At 38.3% G+C, this 15404-nt stretch overlaps 1 protein-coding gene across 3 annotated transcripts in view; it reads right to left on the bottom strand.

The window, feature by feature from the left end:
* The window catches only part of MOB1B (MOB kinase activator 1B), a 54753-nt gene extending 40492 nt beyond the window's left edge, over window positions 1-14261 (bottom strand). Inside the window, exon 1 of one of the 3 annotated variants that reach the window (XM_064485236.1) lies at window positions 13914-14261. In XM_064485236.1, the coding sequence (XP_064341306.1) occupies window positions 13914-13927 (14 nt within the window). In that variant the 5' untranslated portion in view covers window positions 13928-14261. Of the gene's footprint in view, window positions 1-13376; window positions 13520-13913 lie in introns of those variants that run through there. The other 2 variants (XM_031470258.2, XM_064485225.1) reach the window with 2 other exon arrangements.
* Between the last annotated feature and the right edge of the window lie 1143 nt (window positions 14262-15404).

Here is a 15404-nt window from a genome sequence, read left to right as displayed (position 1 = left end):
GCAGATGTTTAAGATAAGTCTTTTACTCAATGAAAAAAAAATCTACAGTCTATATTCTATGGTTTATTCTTTTTCTATTCAATAGTGACTCTAACAGAAAGCTTTGCTCATATTTGTAAAACAATTTATACTAAAGTTCAAAATCACAGCATTTATACGAAATTCAATGCATTAAATTAATATTCGTAAGAAAGTAAAGAAGCCCATGTTGATGTCTATAAAAACTGATAAAGTGTCCTGGGAAATGGAAAAAGCCTTTATTTCTTTTAAGGACTGGAACTAGAGGAAGATATTGGAAACATGAATACAGAAGTTATAAATAATTTTTCTCCTGTAAGTCTGATGTCAAATGCAGCTGACTGGTTTTTGCTTGCTGCTTTGTTTTATTTTGTTTTTTTTTTAATAAAACCAAACATTATTCTTGATTTGGAGATAAATTTTAACCAATGGATAATTAAAGTCAAAGACATTAAAGTTTAAATGAGATTTGCTAAAGCATACTTTAGAAGTATAACATGAATAATCTGGAATATCAGTGAAGACTAATAATAAATAATAAATAAATAAAAGGTAGCTCCTCACAACTCAAATCTAGATTAACCCACTTTTTTTTTTGTTAAAGTGAGTTATGTAACGCAGTTAGAAAAAGGACTTTTAGACTCACTACCTACTAATACATTGCAATAACAAAGAACTCAAAAAACATTAAGTAGTTTAACACAATAACATAATTTCTTTTCATTTAGAGACAGCATACAACTGTGGATGCTTAGCAGAGAACATGGCAATAAATGGATCAGTACCCATAAGAAGACTATCTTGAAAAACAATGTAAAGTTGGTGGGCTGAAAATACACATAGTTTCCACTCCATATTCAAAGTGATAAAGTGAATTTTCAAAATAGTCAATCCCATAAAGACAAAAAAAGAGTGAAAGAGGAAACAACAACAAAATTTTAGGAACTAGAAAGCAGATGAATAAATAACCAAATTAACATACCTAAAAACCTAACCCTAAACTTAAAAGCAACTCAATTTATGCCACAGATCCCATAAAAGGCTCAGGAATTAGTATAAGTAGGTTATTCTGAAAGTAGGAGTGAAGATGGAACAAGACTTTCACAGTTCATTTAAGGAGTTACACACTCAGGACCCCCTCTGCAATCTACACAGTGGACTTCTATACTACCCTCATCCTGAGAAAAGACTAGAAGCTAAAGGTTTATTCTATGGGAGGGTACAGCTTAGTGGTAGAGTATGTGCCTAGCATGCACAAGGTCCTGGGTTCAATACCCAGTGGCTCCATTAAAGATAAATAAATAAAAACCTAATTACCCCCCCCAAATTAATTAATTAACTTAAAAAAAAAACGTACTGAGTACACAGAAAATAAAACAAAAAATTTCCAGAAACAGCATAAAGATGTTCAAGAAAGGAGAAATAAAATTACAGGGTATACTTGGCTCAACTATCAACAGAGTTTATATAGTACTAATTATAATGAGAAGCTGGTAGGATATGAAGTATGTATATATATATATGGTATGGGGAGGGGGGAGTGACATCCTCTCCTTCCATAAGAATTCAATAGTTAATGCCTAGAAATGAAAAATTAATATGTAACCATATAAATAAGTTAGAGATAAGAAATTAAAAGTGAAAATAATCAGGTAAAAGAGTTCAAGTATCTGTATCTAGAAGCAGAAAAAGGAGGGGTTGTTTTTATGACGAGTCTTACAGAACCATTTGATGCTAAATTAAATCATGGACATGATAATACTGACAAAAAATTAAGACTAAATTTTAAAAAATTTGAAATCTTAAAGTCTGAACACTTATCAAAACATGGCAATAAAATGGGTTATGTACAGAAATGTTAATAAACTTGGTCTAGCTCTAAAATCTAAGCATACTGCACAATAATGTATGTATGACCCCAGCATATTTACATAGACTATAGATGAGTAAGCCAAAATCACCTATATCTATGCAGACTTCTCCTCCATTAGGTTTATTAGCTGGTGGCTACTGCCATCATCCTTAGCTCTACTATCAAAAATTGTTTCAAAAGCATTCATTCATCTTAGAAACTTTGCCAGATTCAATCAATCTGATATGCCAATGGCCCCTGAGGAAACCAAAAGCCATCGGTTAGATACACATCAAGCTGCAATTTGTAAAAGCAGCACAGGGTAGTGGAAAGTGACTGCTGACTGAACCTACGGCCCTGGAATCAGAGAGCACTTCCCCACTTAGTAAGAGACCTTGACTTAGTTACTTACTACTTAGCCTCTCTGGAGCCTTATTTCCCTCATCTAAAAATGAAGAAAGCATTGTGCTGCAGAGTTGTTTCAAACATTGGAAACCAGTAAGTAAAATAATAATGCAATGCGTGGCACAAAGATCAATGAAAGCCATGTACTATTATTTCACTCAAGCATTATCTTCTCCATATGGAATAGTAGAAATCTTGTTTGTGCAATTAGGTATTCCTGGGTTAGAATCCCTAATTCGCCTTATACTAGTTAGGTGACCTTAGGTAAGCTACTTTATCGCTCTTGAAAATGACTTTTCCCCCTTTTGCCTCTTTTCTGTTCCCCTATAACCTCAAAAGAACCTAATAATAGGAATGAGATCACTAGGCAACTTAAAATAACTCCAGATTTATGCTCTCCTGAATGCACACATCTTGCCTAACCTGTTGATTCTTTTCCTAGATGAAAAGAAGAATGAAGAATGAAGAATGAAGTAAAGAATGATTAGCCCTCTACCCCCAACAGCTCTCTCAGCAATCCTGCAGGCAGATCACGTGGCAAGATAACATATGAAGAGAGAGTCAGCCAGTCTGCAAAGCAATAGAGAAAGATGTAGAAACCAACTTCTTGTCTCAATGATTCACTGAGATTCTTTACCCACCCTACTCCCGACATTTCCCTTGAAAATCTGTCATGGCTGAGCAGAATCTTCAGAGTTGATCTCTGGACATGAGTCCACCTTCTCCCCAGATTGCTGGATTTTCTGATTAAAGAACCTTCCCTTTCTATGGACACTTGCCTCTTGTTCATTGGCTTTTGAGTGGCAAGCAGCCAAACCTCAGTTCAGTAACACTTTGAATGCAAAAAAAAGAGAAATTGTATCACCTACCATGTAGGATGGTTCTGAAACCAAATGATATGTACAGAAATATAAAGCACCACCAGGTGCAGAGTCAGTGCTCAATAATTGATATCAGTTAAAAATATCTGTACCATCTCTTTATCCTTTGTAGTGAAGGCCCATCATAGAAATAAGCTACATTATATCTAATTTTGTACTTTTTAAATAAGCAACTGTAAAAAGTGGGAAGTCATGTCATGTCAAAAAATACAACTAAAATAGCAAGACACTTGGAATTCTTGGTATAATTGAGATTAGTGTCATTAGAATTTGTTTATGTAATTGACTAAGTATAGCCTTGGAAAAATCAAAGATCTCAGGATCTCAACTGGTTCATCTAAAAATAAAGAGGCTGGAACAAAATCATTTCCATTCCTAAAAATCACTAAATGTAAATTATTTATCCAGAGATTTGATCTCATCCCACAAGTTACCATAAACCTTTTCAAACACCATTAGGAAGAAACACTGAATGTTGTCAAATATAAAACTGTCCTTTTAGAAATAAGAAAATGAGGCACAAAAGGACCATGATTTTGCCCAACTTACATACTGCAGATCACAAGAATAACTGAATTCTTCTATAAAGGAACTGAGGGAAAATATTTCTTTTATTCAAGATTGTTTCATTCTCCCTTTCTGTTCAGAAGCAAGGATTTCCATCCTTCAGATCACTAACAGTTTCAGCATGAGCATACGGTACCCAAGTACAGGACAATCATGAGTCCTCCAAACAAAGGCTAAAAACAAGAATGGTTCATGGTTATCAGTGTGATGTCAGAAAGGTCCCTGTGAAATAAATACACAGATGCAGCCAAACCTGGGAACACAAGGCAGAGAAAGGGCTGTATAAAACTCCAGGAAAGGTATAATTTTTCAAAAGCCCCTTTAATCCTAATACAGCCAACTGCAAAAGTGACATTTTACATTATCTGGGATTCAGCAAAGCTCCCCATTTCTTGGAAAGGGCTTCAGCTGTGGCCATTTAAAACTAAGAGAATAACAGGAGTAAAAGCCATCAAACAGGGGAAAAAAAGAAAGGGAAAAAATGCATAAAACATAATGCAAAAATCTTCCCCTCTTCTCCCCAGCTTCTTTTTGAACTAAGTAAAATGTAAATATCAGAACTGCCATTAAAAAAGGAACAAATTCATTAAGGCTAGCAGGGTTTCTCACACATACAATTATGCAAAGTATTTACTGATAAAATGATAGTGTTCTGAATTGTCGTAACTATAACTTACTCATACTCATAACAGTTTGACCTGTAAGTGCTCAGAAACAATAAGCATATCATAAAGGCATATTCTTCAGATTAACTAACAACTGGACACTACCATTCACTTATAGTTTGGGAGAAAGACTTTCCACTCTGAACTTACCCAGAAAGAAAAAGCCTGGCAGAGCTCTCTATCAGACCCCATGAGAAAAGCAACACATGCATCAAGAGTAGTAAGTGAAAAGCAATTTTTAGATCTACCTCCAGAATCTATAGGTCATTTTTACAGCTTTAAGTATGCCATCTGCCTTCCAAACACGTTTATTACTTGCATTAAATTATCAGCTTCTTACATTTGCATTAAAATATATGGAAGATAACTAAGAAACAAGAAATCCAATTGCAGTTAAAGATTTCATTTTGTAAAATCCACCTTTACAGGTGATCCATGCTTATCTTGGAGAAAAGTAGTATTTTCCTAGCAAGATTTTAAAATTATGTTCTACCGTTACTTTTCACATGACTATTAATTTTTAAATTTCACTTATTAAAAAAGGCTTACATTCTAAATGTTAACATAAGAGGTATTTATTTTCCCCTTTTAAAATAAAGGTTAATGGCATTAAGAGCAAGCACCCTAACCATGCTGTTAGAAATAAAGAGGACAAATTCTTTGGAAGAATCTTTACTATTAACTTCTTTATTTGGTTATATCTGAATATATATAAATATAAAAAGCCCAAGAAGCCAAGAAACCCTCATGATTATTATTCTTAGTGCACAATGGTGGTGGGGACGCAGGGATATGAGCACTCTATTCACTACTACTGAACACAATTTACAGTGGCAGGTAGGGAACGTGCCGGCATATGTCAATCTTTGAAAGAAGGGTAAGACAACAATGTCTCTACAAAACTGCAAGATAAAGATCCAATAAAAAAGTGTTCCAAATCTTTCTGTGCACATTAGCCATCTATTTCTATTTTCTCAGAAGTCTTTGGAAGGGGAAAATTAGAGCAGAATGAAGGGACTCACTCATACTTCCACCTACCACCATGAAAATACTTGAAAATGTTATTGATATGTTAAAAAAATTTTTGTTACCAATATATAACAGGCACTATGCTAGATGGTAGAGATTTAAAAATAGTTTTTGAAACTGCTGCATCTTCAAAGAGGTCACATACTCTGATGAGGAAGAAAGGCTTGAAAACTGACAAGTACGGTATCTTTTGCCACAGGCTAAAATAAGGACTATGGAGGACACTGAAATGATATCTAACAAACTGGGAAGAGGGCACAATTCAGGGAAAAAGAGTTGGCTCCAGAACTAAGAAATGAGAGTAGGATGGAGAAGGCAGTCCAACCAGAACAACAGGAATAGCATTTACAAAGGCAGCGTGGGAGAAATGCATGTTGAAAGAAATGCAAATAAAATGGCTAAGTTCTGTGCAGGAGAACAGGGCGGAAGGAGCAGATGAGGCTGGAGTGGTAGGCAAACACCATATCACGAGGGGCCCTCAATGCCTTGGGACTTTGCCAACCACTTCCAGCCCATTCCCATCTCTACCTGAAAAGCCCAAGGTAACTGCAGGAAGACAGAGGGCCAAAGGAGTCCAGCCACCTCCTTTCCTTATTAAAAAAGCGATGCTGGAGTGGAGCAATAGAGACAGCAGCACCAAAATCAAGCAGAGCAGGCCTCCAAATCCACCCAAACAGAAACAGCCTTTGCCAAAAAATACAGAAGCACATAACTGCAAAATTCCTGCTATTCTGAATACATGAACATACCAGACATATCCTATAACTTTCATAAATACCGAATGCAACCATTTCACACCTATACCCAAAGAAGTTTGTATATTCAATGCAACATCAATCATCTTTAACCTTCATCAGCCATGGACTTAAAACCAATGAGTTGAACACAACTGTTGAAGAGCACATTCATGTAACATGCTGGTCTCCAATTTTTGGTATGGTTTGGCTCTAACTATAATCTGAAAAAAAATTTTTTAATTTCATTTTTTGATAACTTGCCATTTCCCAAATTAAAAATTGACAAGGTTAACAAAGGAATGATTAAAAAGTTGAACAGCCTGACAGATAAGACCCGTTTGGGAGTCCTTAACAATAGAGTGGAGACATAAGCATCAGTCCTCAAAACAATGCTGTGCTCTGGTTGACTGACTTCAATTTTGACAAATTGGCTTGTTGTTCACTGACTCAAAAGTGCAATTGCTAAGACCTGAAAGTAACAGAACCAGCTGAACATTTGGCAGGGTGTGGGGAAGGGTTAGAGAGAATGCAATCAGGCGTATGTGAGGAAAACCTATAACCAACAGGGAGTTTTTAAACAAAGAGTTATTTCAGTAGTTAAGTCTATGCTGCAGGGCACCAGCAAACAGATTCTCTAAAGAGAAGGTCATGCCGCTGCCCATCTGTCTGGAACATGATCTGAGCACCGAGATACCAGAAAAGCTGCCATAAAAGACTTTTATCCCTACTGCTTCCACTTTATATCTTCACCGAATACTGTACAGAAAGTATTTACATTAAACCATTAACTATTTCTACAAAGAAACATAAATATTAATACTCAATACTGTAACGACTGAACTATTCCCATCAAATTTCAGCTTGAGAACAACAAAAGAACTTCAACAGATAAAACAACAGTAGCAGTAAAAGAAGACTCAAATTTTTCATTACAAATAACAACAACAAGGCTACTTGGCTATGAGGTACATAGACTATAACCCAGATAATGTTTGTTTACCTTCAAACTCCTGCTTTTAAGTCCTAACCTCAGAAAATCAAAGTAGCACTGATATATATGACAATAAACCAACAGAAACTGGCTATAATTTATTAATCAGAAATAAGTATGTTTATAAAAAATAATAACAGCAACAAGCAACCATCACACTTAAGATACTGACAATGAACTAGACATCACTGTTGCATATAACTACAATTTACTGAGCTAGGCCTTTTACGTTCAGTATCCCTAATGCTCCCCACATCTCTGAGGCACTGGTCCTAAAACAGAATTCATGGCAGGAAAAACTAGATTACTATCACCCTCATACCATACACAGTGGAGTTTCAGAATGCTTTCATCTTTAATATGGCCAAAGCAGGGGCTCACACATGCTCAGGAGAGGAGTAATGGTGGCTGATGACAGCTGCAGCCCAAGCCACAAGGGAAGGTGGTCAGGTTAGGAGAATAGGTATATATAGAGGTCTCAACAAAAAGTATATTGAGGACATTGGAGCCAGGTTCTCACCAACAAAGAAGGAAGTGACAAATACGTAAAGGGATAAGTCTACAATGAAACTTGTGCTCAGAATTGCAGGTATTAGTGTGAACTCATTCAATATATATGGATAGATACAGAAAAAATAAGTGGATGTAAATATGTGTGTGTATGTATTTTCTAGCATTGTCCAATGAGAGGGCCTGGGAGCAGCAAAACATCTGTACTAATGAGCACATTTCCTGCAAAATTCTGGTTTCCAAATACTATTCTCCACTGGCCAAAACCAAGACCCTTAGAGAAACAGCCAGTTCCAGGACTGGGACAGAGAAAGTATAAGATAAACCTGGAACATCTGGTTGTGCCAGAAAGTAAGGAAATGCTCAGAGAAAGACAGGATCAAATCAAAGAGACACCAAAGCTAGACTGAATAGGGCTCCCACAAGCCAAAACCAAGACAATTTGAGCACCAAAATAAATAATGGTAGTTACAGATTATAACTCATTAAATAAAATAGGCCCACAGTAACATTAAAAGAATAAATAAATGGGAAGAATAAGTGCTCCCTTACAGTAAAAATGTCAAATAAATGTAAAGGCAATGATAGAATTAGAGCATTGCAAGCATCACATTAATAATATAGAGAAGAAACGTCAATGGACACTAAAACTGGTAGGTGAAAATGGAATAAGGAATGGGATGGTTATACAGCCTCAAAATACCTCCTGACAAAATATTAATTACAAAGAGGAAAAATACATATAATAACTTTACAATGGGGAATCTCTGTAAACACTTTAATCAAAGAAATCACTTCCAATAATGGACACACACACACACACACTATATTCACCTGATATGATGATGTAAGAAAAGCATACACCACTTCTGTGATATTTCTGCCCCAAATGCATACCCAGGTCAACCACAAGGAAACATCAGACAAATTCAAACTGAGGGATGTTCTACAAAATGACTGGCCTATAATCCTCAAAAATGTAAAAACCCTGAAAGTCAAGGAAAAACTAAGGAAACATTTCCATTTAAAGAAGGCTGCACACACAAAACTGGGTGCAATACATGATTCCTGACTGGTTCCTTTTGCTGAGGATGACAGTATTACAGAAGCTAATGAAACTAAATACGTTCTCTGGATAAGGAATATATAAGAGTTCTTTGTGCTATTCTTTCCTAAAAACTTGAAAATGTTTCAAAATAAAATTTAAAAATCACTTCTGCAAATGAACAGTTTCAGAGCTACACTTTTAATTAAACATACTGTAAAAGATGGCCTTAAGTTAGTTAACTGATATAAAACAAAAATGGAAGTTACACACCTGACACTAATACAATGTTATAGGTCAATTATATCTCAATCTTAAAAAAAACGGAAATGTTGAAAGAAAGGAGATTTTAAAAGTTCTCTTTAGGACTTAATTTAACATTTCTAACAGGTATTATTTTTCTCATATTTTTCAAGAAGTAACAAGTATTCTGCTTCAATATTATAATCAACTATCAATTATATCTGATCTGCATCAAATACACAATTGAAGAGAAGTACTACATGTGCTTTCATGTATCAAAAACTCCAAAGGTACAAAAATTCTTCAACTACATCAAGGAAAAAAGTCATTAATGGTAAAAGTAATCACACAGTAATTATTCTGCACTCAGAAATGTAAAACAAAAGCAAGCCTGTATCAGATGGTAAAAGTAAACTAAGGCCAGCCAAGTATTTGCAATTTCCAAAACTACAGTTCTGAAAAGATGATCATACTTACTTCCATTCCTTCTCCCCACCAAAAAGCATAACATATTAAATAAGGTTGTCAGATAACACAACTGTTAAGATAATACTTGGTCAACAGCCATTCAAAGTGATGGTTCAGAGTATATTTACTGACATAAATTTATTGACTTAAAAAATTCACAAGTGAAAAGCCTGGTCTATGTATAGTAGGGACCCATTTGTATGTTTTAAAATATGTACAAACAAAATGTGACAGAAAAGATTAGGAAGTAATATCACAAAATACAACAATTATCTCTGAAGATGTGATTATGAGTAATTTTTCTTTTCTTTTCTTATCAGTATTTCATGATTACTCCACATGTGTATGACACCAAAAATGAAAGTATTACTTAAATTTAAAGGTTTCTATTTTCTCTTCCACCATTATATTCTTGGTTACCCTTATAAAATTGTCCTAGCAGTACGAGGACTATCATAATATAGTTAATATCTGGTAACAAAAGACTTCTCTTAAATACAAGGTCTATCGGAATACCACCTTTTAATATCATTTTATCAATTATAGATAAGGCAATATGAGGCAGGTTCTTTGGATCTAGACTGCCAAGATTCATATCTCAGCTACCCTACTGACTGGCTACATAATTTTGAGCAAATTATTTAACCAGTTCTTTGTCAGTTTCTAAGTAGAAAAGTTTGGCAGTTTCTTCATCTGTAAAAATGGTATTCCTGCTAGTTATTAAACTGAGTTACTGATTTAAAGCATTTAGTGCCTGGCACAGAGTAAACGCTTAGCAAGCTATTTTTACTATTATTATTTTTATTATTAACTTCTTTTACAGGTGAGGATACTGAAGCACTAAAACCAGGTCATCTGCCTGAAAACAAAGATGCTGGGATTGGGGGGGGGGCGCTGGGGAGCAGGGTTTGAAGGAGAGAAGAGAGAAGTACAAGAGGGAGAGAGACAGAAAGAGACACATGAACACAGCGAAAACCCTGGGTCTTCTTTCCTAAACTGCTATTCTTTTGAAAACACAAATGGAAGTTATCTGGCATAAGGCTCAATAAATAGTTCCTTCCTTTCTTCCTTCCTTTCCTAACCTTCTCTTTGTTTCTTTCCATACAGAAATAGACCCGGTTTATACTCATTCACATTCCTAAACCACCTTTCCTACAGACTTCCATTTTAAAGTTAACTATACTTGTTTTAACTCTGTTCCAACTAAGTAGCCTTACATTAGGAAATTATACCTTGGTCTTTTCCAAGTCAAATGTTTCTGTGGAATTCCATCACTCAGAAGAGATCTGCAATCTAAAAATGCTAGAAACTTAGATAACACTCAATAAATCTTTAGAGTGATTGTTAAGAACTCACTCAGATCCTAAATTTCTCTGAATTTTATATGCATAAAATGTCAGAAGAAAAACCGTACATCAAGAGACCTGTGTTTCAATTCTACCCAGACCATTGATTAGGCCAGTAACCTGAAGTTCGTGATTTTGCCAATTTAGCAAAAAAGAGGGGAGTAAGCTGTATTACTGACAGATCCTATCTAGCTACCAAATTCTACAGCATCTTGAACAAATCTGAAAATGGCCAATTCACAGGCAATTTCATGCCTCTATGACATTTCCTCTGACTGAAATCTCTCATGTCCTCTTACCCTTTCAGAGAACTCTTGTTACATCTTTCATTAACTATCCATCACTTCTTCAATGAGACCCTCCTCCTGCTCAAACAGAACAAACTGCTTTGTATTCTTTGGACCCCAGTGCTTGTATAGCATCTACTATAGATGACTATTTATAAACTGTCTACCATTTCTGGAGTCTCACATCTTGCACAATGCCTAGCACACAAGAGGTGCTAAGGATGTGTTTAAAGATTTGAGTCTACGAAGTTAAATTAGGTTCCTGTAAAGTTTTTGCATGCACCACCTGGGAGTTTAGCTTAAGTTCAAGATATGCATAGACCAATTTGCAGCACAACCAAAGCTTTGTCCCTGTCAGATTTACATGTGCAGTGCAAATTTATTCTGAGCCATTTGTACAAAAGTGACACAAAGGCATCACTGCTGTAGATTATCTAAACACTCTGAATATTACCTAGCTACCTCACCTTCTTATCCAAAACCTCTTAATCCTGCTCTACTTTGTTCCATGGCACTTATCGACCTCCTACCATACTATATGATGTACTGATCTTCAGTGTTTAATGGTCATTTACCAGAACATAAGTTCCACCAATGCAGGAATTTTTGTCTGTTTTGTTCATAAATGATACTCAGTGCCTACATCAGTGCCTGCAAAATGATTTTTTTAAATCAATCTTTCCTTCTTTCTTAAAGTCCTCAAGAGTTATGAGTCATCACCTTCATAACCCTATCTCACAATGCCCTTATTTCCTCAGCTTCAACCACTTATAGTAGCCTTACAAGTAAGCTTCCAAGAACTGGAGGAAAATATTTGTATTTAACTTTTAAACTGCAACTCTTAACTTCTCTGCTTAATTTGTGGTATAGAAATATTCAAGAAACTATACCAAATAACAAATAGACTGAATAACCAAAACTGTTCTTTCACTTCTGATAATAATTATTTCTATTTATGAGGTCTTCACGTCAGATTTTAAACTACTGGTGGACAAAAATCAAAACCAAAAATGTTAGGTTTAACTTTTTGGGACTGTCAAACACATGGGCAAAACAAGTTGAGAATTTATCAACTGCTACAATGTAACCTCACTGGAAAACTGTGTTCCAAATAGTGCAAAATAGTTTCAAAGAGTAACAGTGCTATCTATATACATTAGTTAGGGCAAGATTTTTCTTATGTAGCTAATAATATACTTAAGGAAAAATGAATTTATCCTCTGCATGTCTGTAATTATTAAATACTGAGCCATGGAAAAATAGAATACTATTGTATTTATATTCAGGAAATACCACCAAAACCTTCTCTATCCCCTAGTTTCAGCCAAATATGGTTCTCTTCCCTTCTTCAACCAATTTTAGCCATGAGTTCCCAAAGACACAGGCCCATCAAAAGCAGTCAAGACATCATCTACATTGCTATTTCAAAGACAGCTTTTAAATTCTTGAAGAAATCAAACATCAGCAATGGAAAAAACACTCAAGAGAAGAAGCTTCAAGCCGAGATGCTTGGATATCTTGATTCAAAATAGGCAACAAAGACTTTGATGAGGTCACTCAGTCCTCTCATCTAGCACTACTTATCTGACAAACTCAGTATCAACTTCTAGAATCAGCCTAAGAAAAACGTTTCACAAGCTCAAACATGTTAGGCAGGCTGACACAAGCCAGGCACCCCCTGTACATATCATAAATATTAGCAAGTCCGCCTGCCGTTTAGCCTTCTGAGATCGCTCAGTTTTGCTTAAACACCCTAAAAAGGATTAATATTCTAGATATGGACATGTGAAAAGAAGGGTCAATTAAATACTCAGGTTTCAGGTGTCAATGAGATGACTAAATATTATAGGAGATGGGGAAAGAAGAGTATTAGAACAAAAACAAATAATCTTTAAATACTGATTTTCTCCACAACAGTAAAGGAGCATTTGGGATAAGTTTCAGTCTCTGAGTTTTTATTAGCTTTCCAACCACAGATTAAACATAGGTAAATCACAACGAAGCCTTCAAAAGAGGAATTCCCCCGCTGTAAGGTCCTGTTTACCGAGGACCTGAGCCTTGTCTACTGCCACCATACTCCCGCCGGCCATCCTAGCCTTCTGCCCATCCCCCTCAACTCGTCTGCAATGAACGATAAGGGAAATAATGACCAGCACTAAATGTGACGTTGAGTTGGCATTTACAAATGATTTGCAAAACAACTCCCTAATCAACCTAGGGCACACTACCTAGACCCTATTTGGCGGTTGTCTAAGAAGATAAAGTGGGCACTCTTCAGGGGAGCATGCTGGGAGGAGGGGCACCTTGGGGAAGCAAGACCCCAGACGGTCACCTGGGGGTCCTGACCCGCAAGCAGCCTCGTTAACTGTTACGTCCACAGGACTTGTCACTCCAACTTCCCACTCCTAAAACCTACGTGGGGAGTAGTAAAAAAGGTCCTGGGTGACGGGAGAAAGTAGGGGCTCTATCTTCTGTGCTTGGGACCCCCCCCCAAAAAAAGCAATGAACAGGAGAGACGGAGACAAGCGACGAGGCACACGCCGGATACGCGTCTTGCGGGAGAGTGAGATCTCTGTAGAGCGTGCAAACAAACGCAGGAGAGCGAGAGGTGGGGTGATGGAGAAATGCGGCGCGGCATATGCTGAGGTTGGGGGTCCGGGGAGAGAGAGCCTCCCTGGGAGCTGGGGGGTTCCCCGCGTGCTCGAAGCGGGCCGGGGAGGCGGTGGCCCTCAGGCAGCGCGAACGCTCAGGGCCGGTTCCCGGAGACCTCGGGGGGAACGCCCGGCGCGGGCAGCGCGAGAGGCCGGGCGGGGGCCCGAGGCCCAGGTCGCCCAAACAAAGCCGGCGCGCGCGGGCCTTGACTACTCACAACAAGAAGCTCATGTCGGCCGCGGTGCAGGCTGCGGGCGCGGCGGTCGCGAGGCCTTGGGGCGGCGGCGGCCAGGCAAGGAGAAGGAGGAGGAGGAGAGGATGGGGAGGAGGCGCGGAGCGCCGGCTGTTCGGCCGCCGCAACTTGTTCGGCTTTGCTAGTTCCAATGGCAGGCAGAGGGGGCGGAAGTGGGAAGCGCACGGCTTGAATCACTCAATGGGAGGGGAAGGAAAGGGAGGCGTGGAAAAGGCCGCTAGCCTGCTCCCGGGAGAACAGCCGCCGCGGATCCACCTCCAGTCCCCTGTCCCTTGCTACTCCCACCTCGCGAGCTCTCGCGAGAGCGGCGCGCGCCCACCCCTGCCCCTCCCGCTGCGGCCCCAGTCCTCACATTCCGAGCACCTTTGCAGCCGCGGACCGCGCCCCGCGAGGACCCTGGGGCCGTCCGGCCGGTGGAGACCAGGCCACCCGATTGGGGGTCGTGGCCGAGCGCTCCGAGCTGCTTAGCTGGGTTTCCGCGGTCAGGAAGGAAGTGGGCTTCAACTCTGGGGTGGCTCAGTCCTGCAGTGAGGGATGAATTGCCGCCAGAGTTCTGCCCACTGTGAGGGCTGAAGTTGAAAGGTTATGGAGTCTCCCTGCTAGGTGTATAAAAACAGGAGGGAATTTCATCTGTTTGGAATGGTTTGGGTGTGGTTCCCCCAGAACAGAGGAAAGGATCTAAATGGGTTTTCAAGGTCTCTGTCGTGTTATGGGCATATTTTAAAACCCTGAACTAGGAGATGGTCGGGGTCCATCACTGTCTCTACAGGCAAGCCAGGCTGTCGTCAGCAGCTGGGAAAACTGCTGTGGTGACATATTCAAGGTATGTGGAGCATTTTAAAATAGTCTAAAGCCTTGCCCTGGGCGCCTTAGCTATGAAATGCAAGTCCCTCTATGACGGGGACTGAATCCTTTCTAGCTTCTAGAATGTCTTGTCCATCAGAGTGCTGGATGGCTGTAATGGACTTGAGCCTCACAAATGCTTAATTAGCGTTGTCACTGATGACCAGGCTACCACAGCATTGTCAGTTTGGGTACCCATTAATTTACAAAGAGATGTCCATCTTCTTTACTCACAACACCCATCAAATCCACAAATCAGTTTTCAAAGAATCTGAACAAAACTTAAAATATGTGCTGCTAGTAACCCACTTTGGGCTAATAGAATGCCAATATGAAATGTACTCTGCTGAGTTTATGCACTATTAGTTTGGCATGTTGGTAAATCAAACCATTTTTAAAAACAGAAGAAATTATTGAAGATTTGATGCTATCTCAGGAACAGCAGAGGTCACTGGAGTAATTTGAAAAGACCAAAGTTTCCAAAGATGCTGTGAAGGAGAGGAAAGGAAGAGTTATCTTACTATAATGAAAAGAATGGATTTATGGCATAAAAGCCCTGTGTTCCAGATCTTGGTATGGTACTACCTTACTCTATAATTCCTTAAGGGTTTT

The sequence above is a fragment of the Camelus dromedarius genome, chromosome 1 (assembly GCF_036321535.1).
Source record: "Camelus dromedarius isolate mCamDro1 chromosome 1, mCamDro1.pat, whole genome shotgun sequence".
NCBI lineage: Eukaryota > Metazoa > Chordata > Mammalia > Artiodactyla > Camelidae > Camelus > Camelus dromedarius.
The sequence above is the reverse complement of the archived record's forward strand: the minus strand, read 5'-3'. Positions and strand labels throughout refer to the sequence as shown.